Source organism: Polyodon spathula, chromosome 18 (genome assembly GCF_017654505.1).
Source record: "Polyodon spathula isolate WHYD16114869_AA chromosome 18, ASM1765450v1, whole genome shotgun sequence".
Classification (NCBI taxonomy): domain Eukaryota; kingdom Metazoa; phylum Chordata; class Actinopteri; order Acipenseriformes; family Polyodontidae; genus Polyodon; species Polyodon spathula.
The window spans coordinates 32,084,400-32,096,713 of NC_054551.1; the positions used below are offsets into that span (position 1 = coordinate 32,084,400).

Here is a 12,314-nt window from a genome sequence, read left to right on the forward strand (position 1 = left end):
GTTGATGTGATTGAAATTAAAAATCTATTTCTCCATTCATCTTTTAAATTTGATATTTATTTGAGAATTTTTTTTTTTTTTTTTAAACATGAAAAACAAAAACAACAACAAAAAACTACAAAAACAAAAGCTGGCAGTTTAAAGTTTTAACAAAAACACTCTCAATTCAACAAGCTGTGGTATCATTGCACACAATGAGCGGTTTTGGTTTGTCATCAGACCGCGTGGATTGTGATGAAGAAGGCACTGTTAACTTACTTGTATCTTTCACCACGGATTACATTCAAAACAAGTTATGCTTTCAGTTATTCCAATAAAAGAAAACCAACATTGCCCATGCAAAAAAACAAAAACAAAACAAAAATCTGTCAAAACTGCTTTAAGAACTTTGTTAACTTCTGTATCAGAACTGAAAATGTTGTCACTGCATGATGCATGATCCAAACTTTATAAATCTCGATTGACTTGCATACCCTGTTTCCCATTAATGCAGATCAACGTTACTAAGATGAACACATGGCAACAAACACATCATCTTTTCTCAGAACTCTGTAGTGCTGCTGAACTAAAAAAATCTCTCTCTTGGAGAAACTAAACAAAGTAGCAAATTACTTTAGTAGACTGTCGTGACGCACGAAACTAAAATGTACCTTGATTTCTACATACTGACAGTGATGGACAGATCCTAAAACCTAGCTGAAACAGCTACTCCAAGTCATTTTCTGTAATTAACTCCATGTGCTTGTAATGCATCAGCCTCACCCTGCATAGTAATGGACAACTTTTTTGTCCCCCTAACCCTACTTTGTCAAGAACTCAAAGCTTTCTCCCAGATACAACACTAATCTTACAAATGTACAAAACAGCAAAAATTATCAAAATTGAAACCCCACATAATAATATATGGGTAAGGTCCATGCATCCCAATTTAAAAAAAAAAAAAAAAAAAAAAAAGCACTTAAACAGTGGTCTGCACTTAATTTGTGAAGAGCCACATACAGTAACTACAAATTTGTTGGGGGCCAAAAAGTTATAACTCAAGTCACCTTTTGAATTTATTGTTTTGCTTTCAACACTTTCTAATTGCCAAAGTCTGGCTAAAAGCCCTCTTTCAGCAGTCACGTAGTTCACCAATGCTGTTTTAAGTGGAGGAGTGGTGGAGGACTTGTAATCTAAACAGCAGGGGGGGCTCTGCTTTGCTTTCACAGGACCACATCTTAATAATTTAACAAAGAATTTGCAATCTGGCCTCCCAAATTCAATGGGATGCGATAATCAAGAAGTTTCCCTCTGGGTTTCTTTTGTTCAAGGATCAATCACTGTGCTGATATGGAGGTAGGGAAGCCCCCCCTCCCCTTTTCATGTTCACCTGAAGGGATTAAGACCACATCAAAAGCACAGTGCTGAAGTTCATTAGGTAGCCCGTGGGATGCAGATTGAACCTGCAGGCTACACTATACTGCCCCCTTAAAATGTATTAAGATACAGAAAGTGGATCTCATCCATGAAGACACACACCATCATCAATTTCAGCCCAATGGCCTCAAGCAGAAACATCAAAACTCACAAACACATACAAATTGGTACCAAAAAAAACAAATCACTAAAAACCAGCAAAACGTATTTCTGTTCGGTGTTGTTAGTGAATTATGGCATGTATGGGGCTTCGTAACCTTGATAAATACCACTTAAACTATGAAAACCCAAAATACCCTGATAATGGATATATAATAATAATAGCAGTACATTTAACATACACCACAAAAAAAAAAAAAAAAAAGAGTTAAAACAAGTTATGTTTTTATAACCTTTTGGTCCAAATACATAAAATCTGCAATATATACAGCATCTGATTATTTTCGATTTTTTTTTTTTTAATTACCATGATTGGAAACACTTTATAAAGCACCCTAATAAAAATACTTCTAACGGTAAAGGTATACAAGATGCAAGTAAAAAGAAACAAAAAACACACACACAGTACCACAATTGGTTAACAGAAGACTCACGTTCACACATTGGATCACGTGTGTGTAAACAGCTGTGTCTCCCGCTGCCCTCTCCCCTCTCCCAATGGGACCTCTAACAGAAAGTACAACCAATGCTGGTACGGCTTGTACAGCCAGCCTCATCTTTTGGTTGATTTTTTTAATAATTGAAAACGTTGACCATCTCCTGTTTCACACTGTATACAGCACTGGCACTTTTGAACTTGAGTTTGAAAAGTTCCACCCGCCATAGTTTCCTTTTCCTGTTAATGGGGCTGGTTAAACTGTCCAGCTGCTTCCACCTTATTGAAATTAAAAACACCCCCGCCAAAAAAAAAAAAAATACAAATAGAAAATACTAAATGAAAACGGGACTCTGACAAAGTGACAGAGAGAGTCTTGGTACACAACTTCATCTCACCCTTTGCAAGATATCACTGTTTATAATAATGTACCAGCTTGCTGTTAAAAGGGTGGACAGACAGAATGTGCATCTCCACCAAGACCAGAAAACACAGAGTAACAAGCAGAAGACGACAGTACGTTGTGCAAGTCCAATATGAATAAACCGGATGGATTTCTGAAAACAAACTGTTCCATGTTCATTCATATACAGATATGACTTTCTGAAGCCTGATAGTGGAGAACTGCTACAGAAATGGAAGAGTTAGTATCAATGGTACACAGTGAATGTTTGGCAATGGCCTGAGACTCTCCATAGACAGATCAGAGTTTACAGACTAGTCCTGGTGTCCTTGGCAGTGCCAGTTCTGCCTTCTCCCTCCCAGGTGTACATGAAATGATACCAGTGCTGCAGGCTGCCTATCTCCTCAGTTGCAGCCTGGCACTCTAGTTCATCTTGGGGTAGATCTTTTCGTAGAAAAAGTTCTGAGCGAGGAGGTACAGCTCCCCGTCCTTTTCCCGCACAGCGTGTGCTCTGATAAACTGAAACTGTTCCAGTGCAAACTCATAGAACTCGTTCTCCATTTTCCAGATGTCGGACTGCTGCAGCTTCGCGATCGACTCCTTTGTGGGTGGCTTCTTCTCAGACGTCTTTCTCAGATGCGACTTCTTTCCTGCAATTGGACAATCAAATGTAGTTAGATACCTCACAAATATTTTGTGCACAAATTGCATTTTTCTGAAAAAAGTAGTACATAAGAAACACACATCCCCTGCATGCTGTAAATCCAACATTAGAGCTACCAGCAATGTAAAAAGAAATACAGACCCCATATAACTGACAGAAACATTGAAGATTGCAAGTTTCATTACAACTGGGTAAGATGTGGTCATGCAATCTTCAAAATCCCCAGTCCAAACCGATGTGGTCTCACAACACAACATGCCTTCATGCATGGGGTGTTGACAGATGGAGTAGGTTATTCTCAGTCAGGACTCAGACTTGACCCAGAGGTGTAATTGCTTCTTGGTATCAGCCTGTTCCTTGGTTGTTAACCTCATACATCCACTAGCATCATGAAGCACAGTCACTACAAACTGCTGACCCTCCTTAACCCCAGTCTCAGATCTGGCATCAGGTCACTTTTGTTTGCTGGACCTCAGTTGAAGAATGAGCTGCTATTTGATGTTAGATTTATCTTCGGTCTAAAATAATAAAGGATTTCTGTACTTTTAAACATTTTCCTACTGGACTAAGAGGTTGAGTTATTTCACGTCAGTAGCTCTCTTATATATATATATATATATATATATATATATATATATATATATATATATATATATATATATATATATATATATATAGTTCATTACAAGGACTCTGGAGTACTCCACCTACTGCAAATCGTTTGTTTCTAATTTCTACATGTAGTTTCCCCTCTTCAATATGGTTCTCTATCCTCCTTGCACCTCTAGTGGGTTTGAGCACAGACAATATTGACCAGACTGCAAGCTTAGAAATGCATGCTCTTTCTAGTCTAATCAACCATGCTCAATGTCTTCTAGGTCAGCTTGGATTTCGGCAAATCAGACCAGCCTCCCTCAACTGCTAGCACACACTGCAGAAAACCCCAGGGAACTGGGAGAAGAGTAGTTATACCGGAGCCACTCCCCTTGGTGCACTCCTTAAAGACTAGCACTGGTTGTTTATAGATAGAAATGACCTCCTAAAGACACCTCAAGATCAACAACAGACAAAGTTCTCTTTGCCTGGGAGAGCTCTGTTACACAGCAAGTCACCTTAAATTGCTTTTAGTCCCTACCTTTTTAATGTTTTAAATCACTCTGGACTCTTATTGCAATTTCTCAAGTATTGTGCTTTATTTTATTTTTGTAGTAAGTGTAGGCTCAGTCAGCCAAAGTGTCTTTATATTTGCATGTTCCAGCACCGCCAGCGTCACAACAGGAAACCGGATTCTAAAGTAGCTCCTCACGAGATAGCGCTGGCTCTTAGTTCCAGCAAGAAACCTTGGCTGATCTAGATTGTTACAGATGCCTATAGCTGGCAACTGGACAGAAGAACAGCTTCTGAACTGGGATGACAGCACCTTTCCACTGACTTCAAAATAAAAATAAAACCCCTTAATGTTTTTAACGTAATCTGAAGCGTCTCTATTCCACCTCCCTAACGGGTCAGCGTATCTGCACCTGTGCGGTAGAGTTCGGCAGCTCCTCTGAAGAAGCGCGGTAACGCAGCCTCCAGCATCATGATGAAATCCTCCAACTCCTCGGTCACGCCAACCAGCAGGTACTCATTAATCAGGTTGTATTTGGCTTGTTCCAGAGCCCATCTGCTTCCGACATTCCTGCAAAGACACACAACAATGAAAAGTCCAGCCCCATGCAACCAAAATATGCATCACTCTGCATGATGCAAGTGGACCCATGCCTCTTTTCTGTGGTGTACAAATGGTGTCAGCTAACAGAGATACCTTCCTCACGTGTTTCAATCCTGTCCTAAAATATTCTAGTTAAAAATCAGCAAAAAAAAATACAGGACCATTTAAAACATACTATAACACACCGTAACAAGCAAAGTGGGTCATCCTGACCAGTTACTTTATATACTGTAAAGCCATAAATATTTGGCGAATCTCATCCAATTTTGCTCCAGAAATGTTGGCGACCTGCTGCAATATATGAAATATGTACTGTTAGTAGTAAAACGCATAATAAAAGGCTTGCAAATATTTGTGGCTTTACAATAAGTCAAGACTTTACACGAGGCGCACAACATCCCTAGAAAGTCAAGCTGCAAAACAAATTACACTAGCATATGACCTGCAAACTCCTGCCACAGTACATAGCCTCAGATAGCGTGCTTTTCGTATACATGTTCTGCAGTTAACTATTTTCACATTAAAAAAAAAAAAAAAAAACATAAAAACAAACCGCAAAATGATGTTGTATTGTAAAAACAATGAAACTGGTACTGTGGAAGATTACTTCTGTTTATACTGGAGTTGTGTCAGTCCATAGGAGGGTCAAGCACACTACAGTTCTACCCACCAGCATTCAGAGTTGTGGCCACAGAAGAAGGGGATCTGAAGCCAAAGCTTCTCTGCAGCGCAGTCCGAGCCTGCAAACGAGACGCACTCATCGAAGGTCTGAAACGAGACACAACACCTGCTCACAGGACTGCAGGGAAGACAACACGACTGGCAGGGACAGGAGAATCAGCGGCAGGGCATTTCAATTAAAAACATTCTTACAGGATGGAACGCTGCGCTGGCTCTCCCTTAACTTCATTTGTTAACTTGGCAAGCTGTCAAGGAGCATTTCAACCCCAATCCCCCAAGAACTGCGCTCAAAGCCGACAGGAAGGAAAGGGAAATGCTCGACACAGTTTAATGGTATGCAGGATCTCTATATGCTGCTTATTAAGTCTGAACCAGTTTTGATTGTGTTTTTACTTTGCGATTGCCCTTTTATTGTTTTTCAGGAGCCTTGTGTAAATGAGACCTCTCCCAGTTACATAAATAAACAAATTAATAAATATTTATGATGTCATTACCAAGTTCTCTAATTTGCATAATGTTTCTCTGACATATGTAAAAAAATTAAATTGTCGAACCATCTATAAACTTTTTTTCTTTTACAAACTACACAGTGGGAGAGGGGAAACTAAGCATTACCTTTTTATCTCCTTGTTTTCTCCTCCGAAGCCCTGGCCTGTAATCATCCCCGAAGCGTAGGAAGTAATAATAGGACACCAAGCGCTCGATAGGATCCCGGATTACATTGATGTAGATGGGCTTCTTCTTCACTCCAAACCTACACACCGCGCACGTCCAAAAACAAATTAGCAACAAGGCTTCCATGTCACTGCATTGCCACTTAAATGTTTTATATCTGTTTGGGATTCTTATAATAAGAAATTCTATTATTCTCAATATCATTCTTTAAGGTAATCTTATCAATGAAACACAATGCATGAAATTGAACAGTCTTTTAAATTTCCTACAACAGTTAAAAGGGAGATCTCAGTATCTCCACTGGTCTCAATCCAAATACTGTAGAATCTGAGACAGACTGATAGAAAAGGCTAATGAAAGTCAGTACTGTAGATGGATTTACAACAAAAAAAAAAAAAAAGAGTTTAATAATGCATTACCTAATTGGCTACAGCTATGCACGGAGGTAATACAAAATCAGTTATTAAAATACTGTACTTGTTCAGTTGCAATATATATATATAGTACTGTGCAAACGTTTTAGGCAGGTGTGAAAAAATGCTGTAAAGTAAGAATGCTTTCAAAAATAGACATGTTAATAGTTTATATTTAACAATTAACAAAATGCAAAGTGAGTGAACAGAAGAAAAATCTACATCAAACCCATATTTGGAGTGACCACCCTTTGCCTTCAAAACAGCATCAATTCTTCTAGGTACACTTGCACACAGTTTTTGAAGGAACTTGGCAGGTAGGTTGGCCCAAACATCTTGAAGAACTAACCACAGCCCTTCTATGGATTTAGGCAGCCTCATCTGCTTCTCTCTCCATGTAATCCCAGAAAGACTCGATGTTGAGATCAGGGCTCTGTGGGGGCCATACCATCACTTCCAGGACTCCTTGTTCTTCTTTACGCTGAAGATAGTTCGTAATGACTTTCACTGTATGTTTGAGGTCTTTGTCATGCTGCAGAATAAATTTGGGGCCAATCAGATGCCTCCCTGATGGTATTGCATGATGGATAAGTATCTATGTCTATTTTTGAAAGCATTCTTACTTTACAGCATTTTTTCACACCTGCCTAAAACTTTTGCACAGTACTGTATATAAAGTATTCAATCAATTAGTTTTTCATTCTGCTACAGCAGATCACGAGACGCAATTGTCGGTTTACTGCCACTAGAGGGCAGCAGCTGCACAACAACATCCTGGCTCACTTATGAAATACAGGACTTCATTGGGTGTTTGTCCATGCCTCTTATTTGACATTTTTCTTCTTCATTTAATATTTCACATTTCGTGTGGCTGTAGCTAGAAAAAAAAAATAAGTCCATAAATATCTTACCTGTCATCCACTGTTATGCATTATACCACAAGCTTTAAACAATACTAGTTGAAATAAATCTAATTTGCTAGCCTTCATTTCACATGGAAGGCTGAGCTGCATCAAAACACTCACTTTGCAAAGTCTAAAAAGGCTACATGTCCGTGGTAGAATCCAGGCTTCATCTCCTTCCAAGATGTTACATTCTTCACAAATCGAACCTGTAAACACACACACACACACAAAAAGTCTACTGGGAACCCAAGCAGAAACTGTATCAGAAAGCAAACATGTTTGTCCCTAATCTGTCACTGCGATACAGCAGGAGGGACTGTCAGTGAGTGAACCAGGGTTTCTGTTCCACTTTCACAACAGACGACTGCAGACTACGCTTATTAAAATACCTTCTTGCAATTAGTCTGTTGCTCTAGCTCTGTTTCTGTTTCTACTCGGGGGCTGCGTTCAGCAAGTCTTTTTAGGAGCCCTTTCCTTATTTAACAAGTGTGGCGTCACATAAATTTATATAAATATATTTTTAAAAATTAAAAAAAAAACTTTTTGTATGTTCACAAAAGGTTTAAAATGATACACTTTATATATCATTAATTCTGGCATTAAAAAAAAACATTTTATAAATATTATGATTGTCAGGAGCAGTGCTTTATGTAAACTAGTTCAATAAAATGGTAAGCTTTACCTCGGATTTTTAATTAAGCACACAGGAGATTCACCTAATACCATCTGTTTTTTTTTTTGTTTTTTTTAACATAGTAATTTCTTTGAAGCTGCTAAAGTCTTATATAAGGAGTAGCCCAGTCCCAGCTGTGCTTCCAGTTCTTTAATTGGCGTGGGAAAGTAACAGGGAACACCTGGGGCTCACCTGGTCTTGCAAGGACATCACAGGGTTGTTTTTGGTGGTGTTGATGTGCAGGACGTGGTATTTGTTTTTGCCGCAAAGGTCGTAGGCAATGTTTGTGAAGGAGGTGCTTGCAGTTTTAGGGACCCGGTTGTAAATAATGACGACATCATCACTCTCATCTAAAACCACATCTTTAGCGCCGTCCATGGTGTGGCGCTGTTCGATCTCCCGCACTTCATGCCTCGCAATGGCCCTCTCTGACAAATGAAGAAAATACAGAGCTGTATTAAGGTCAGCTGCAAAATAAGCCAGTTAGCAGTTGCTTCCAAATCAGAGAACAATTAAATCACTACTTGATTTAATTGATTCGGTGTTTATCAAATGGAAATGTCATTTGCGCCTCTAATATCAAACCCGGCTCAGGACACACAGCTTCTGTTTGAACATTTTTCATATGAAATTGCCTGTGTTACCGTGAGCCCTCAGTTTGCGAACACTCAGATTACTGAATGTTCAATATTTCAGGGTCCTAAATATTGGTCTGACATGGTGTATGATTTGTGTTACTCCTGTAAAGCAAATAACAAGTTCACAGCCAAATTTTGTTTTCTCTTAAACCTGGTCTCAGGACCGAGGAGGGTATAAACCTCACAACAGCACCCCCTACCTGTCAGCATCACACAGTGTTGTCATGCTTGCCGTTCTAAAATCTGTTGCAAGATGACAGCCTTCATTCCACCCCTCTCTGTTTGAACAGTGTGTGCTCAGTCAATTAGACCCAGTGAGCTGCATTATCGTCACACTTGAACAGCTGCACCTGGTGGTTCCACATTACCGGTGGGTAAAATAAGAGAGAGTCTGAAACTCAAACTCCAGCTGGGCCCTGCAATCATTAACTATGGTGCAACGCTACAGCAAGCAGAAGAATTAAAACCAGCAAAGCTGAATGAAGAAGGGAGCTCAAGGACTTCAGTTTTGCCCTGGAAGGCGAAGGTCTATTTTAGGAATCGTATTTAACTGGGTCCTAGAAATGTACTACACCCTGTTCAAATGGATCACCGAGGTGTACAAACCAAGGCCTGCGTTTCCAAATGATCCATAAGAACATGATTTAAAATCAGTGGTCAGGTGCTATGATTCACTAAAGAAACAACATTCTGATAAATGGTATTCATTGCTAAGCAGTTAGGCTGTGCAGCTTTGTTATAACTGGAAAATGGTGCCCAATAAACAATTTTCCCCCACATCAGCTGATCCATTTGGAGTTCACTACAACTTCACCTTGCTGCCATTGTTAAACTACACAGAAGAGTGCCCCTTTGGAAATGTAAACCTGCTTTCCATACCTTCATAAGAACAAGGTTTACTGGCACTGCGGCTACAACACTGGCACAGCACACTACAAACACACAGAGATTGCCACAATAATAGAAATCGGGTAGTTCTAAAACATAGGTACAGTAATGCAGCTGGATACTACTTTACAAAAAGGCAATAATCTAAAACTGCATGAACCTTACAGACAAGTAAACCTTACTTATCTCATATAAAATCAGAAACGCCTGAAAAACATTCCGAGATGATTCATCACTTATTCTTTATTGTGAAAAAACAAGTCTTGTTATTTTTGGATTTTTAAAATCAAAACCACCAAAATACCTGAAAGTCAGACATCCTTTTCTGCTACATTGTAAAGTTCTGAAGAACCGCAGAACCAGAGGCCAAAAGGATAACACAAAGCAATACAACTTTGTTTACTGTATCAGTCGAGACCGCTCGGAAAAGTCACTTGCAAAGCAACACTTTTTGTGAGCAGCGACGAGGAAAGCTAATAGAATTGCTTTTACTGTGGATAAAGCTGTCAGGAATTTTGCCAGGAACAAATAAGGCTGTCGTTCTCCTAACCTGGCACACTCTCTTAAAGTGAGAGAGAAAAAGTGAGATCAATAACGCTGGTCCTCGGACTCCATTTGAGAAGCAGCGTTGAAGGCAGCGTTTGGACTTCTGCACGCTTGCGGCAGACTTTCTGTCTCTGTGTTGATCTGCTCAGGCATCTACCTTACTGAAGGACGAGGAAGAAAACATACCACTGGCACACAGTACAATTACTGTATTCACAGTTCTTAAAACAAAGGAGGGATTGCTTTTACCCATCTCCTTACCTCAAGTTTCACATTATTCTTTAACCTGCCACCTGTTCAGTTTATTCTGGGGCTAACGTACTGTACGGTAATGAAACTTTTCTCAATTTGACTGGGAAAATTACAAACTGCATTTGATAAAAACAGCTTACATTTTCAGGTTTGAATGCCCGTCTCATGTATAACACGTACTTCTCTTTTGGTTAACATCCCTTGAGTTTACTGCATGTGAAATGTTGTACAACATGTTCCTCCTGCATACCACTCTTGAAATAAAACCCTGTAAAACATTCTATACTATAATATACACCATATTGTGCACCTTGTATACAAAAAACATATATTTAGAAAATCTTCACATTGAGATTGTACTACTTTTTAAAAAAAACAGCTATCTTATGTTTAACTGACTCATGCATCTTCTATAGCAGACTATCACTTTATAAAACAACCCATTTTAAATATTGATCGTCACTTTATAAAAACTCTTATATCAGGTTTCTCAAGTCTGAATATTTGCTCTACAGTACTGTACTTCTTGTAAAGATAGTCAAATACTGTCCAGCACTACAGTGCTATCACTTTAGTGGGCTATTTATTTTTCATTTGCTGATATATTCTGTAGATCAGGTGTCTCTTTGAGATTACAACTTTATTTCTCCCAGGAGGCCCAGGACCATGGCAAGTGGCCAGACCATAAGAGTCAGGACAGTAGCACTGCATGTACATGAAACAAATAGCTGGTGGATTCGACAGGCCTCCTTCTACTATAGTAGTTCTGATGAGAAAGCCATTCTCTGTTTGACTGCATCACTTTCAGCAGAAGTGATGCAGTCTGAACGTCAGCAATCAGGTTCCAACAATGCAAACTCGAGTCAGAATCTATTTTTTTCAAATGCATGATTTGCAGTACTGGTTTACTGTACTGCAGTAGTTTATTTGACAGGTAAAGCTTACCCACATGCCACTGACAATTTAATAATCCTTTCTGACAAGCTCCCCAACTGCGATATGGTAATATGAGGTTTTGCTTTAAAAACACTTCCACTCAAGCATCATCTTGTATCTAGTGCACAGGGGAAAAGTTTACATTTCGCAAACATCAAACATCATTACACCCACTTGCATTCCCCTCTACAGCACACACCTAATTTGGGTTCATCAGGATTTACAGCAAAATTGTTCAAGCTCTGGCAAGTTGGATGGGGATCATTGATGGACAGCAATCTTTAAGTCTTGCCACAGATTCTCAATCTGATTCAAGCCCGGGCTTTGACTGGGCCACTCCAGGACATTCACTTTCTTGTTTTTAAGCCACTCCAGTGTGACTTTGGCGTGTGCTTGGGGTCACTGTCCTGCTGAAACGTGAATCTCCGTCCCAGTCTTGGGTCTTTTCCAGACTGAAGCAGGTTTTCCTCAATGATTTGCCTGTATTTAGCTCCATCCATTTGCCCTCTACCCTGGCAAGCTTCCCAGTCCCTGCAGATTAAAAGCATCCCCATAGCATTTAGGCCAAATAAAATATTTTTGTTTCATCGGACCACAGACTCTTATGCCACATCTTTTCAGAGTCTCCCACATGCCTTTTCGCAAATTCCAAGGAGGATTTTACATGGGCTTTTTTTCAGAAATGGCTTCCTTCTTGCCATTCTTCCATACAGGCCAGATTTGGAGTACCTCAGCTATTGTTGACACATGGACAGTTTCTCCCATCTCAGCCATGGAACGCTGTAGGTCTTTCAGAGTTGTCATTGGTCTCTTGGTGGCTTCTCTGACCAAAGCCCTTCTTACCCGGCTGCTCAGTTTGGGAGGACGACCTGCTCTAAGCAGATTCTGGGTGGTGCCGTATACCTTCCACTTCTTAAT

The 12,314-nt window shown here is 39.6% G+C and overlaps 1 protein-coding gene across 1 annotated transcript in view; it reads right to left on the reverse strand.

The window, feature by feature from the left end:
* Window positions 1–945: 945 nt before the first annotated feature.
* LOC121330477 (heparan sulfate 2-O-sulfotransferase 1) overlaps window positions 946–12,314 on the reverse strand; it is a 50,341-nt gene continuing 38,972 nt past the window's right edge. Inside the window, exons 2-7 of the mRNA XM_041277020.1 lie at window positions 8,329–8,564; window positions 7,584–7,669; window positions 6,086–6,224; window positions 5,460–5,557; window positions 4,599–4,756; window positions 946–3,064 (exon numbers count right to left, since the gene is read on the reverse strand). Coding sequence (XP_041132954.1) covers window positions 2,838–3,064; window positions 4,599–4,756; window positions 5,460–5,557; window positions 6,086–6,224; window positions 7,584–7,669; window positions 8,329–8,564 — 944 coding nt within the window. The 3' untranslated portion in view covers window positions 946–2,837. The remainder of the gene's footprint in view (window positions 3,065–4,598; window positions 4,757–5,459; window positions 5,558–6,085; window positions 6,225–7,583; window positions 7,670–8,328; window positions 8,565–12,314) is intronic.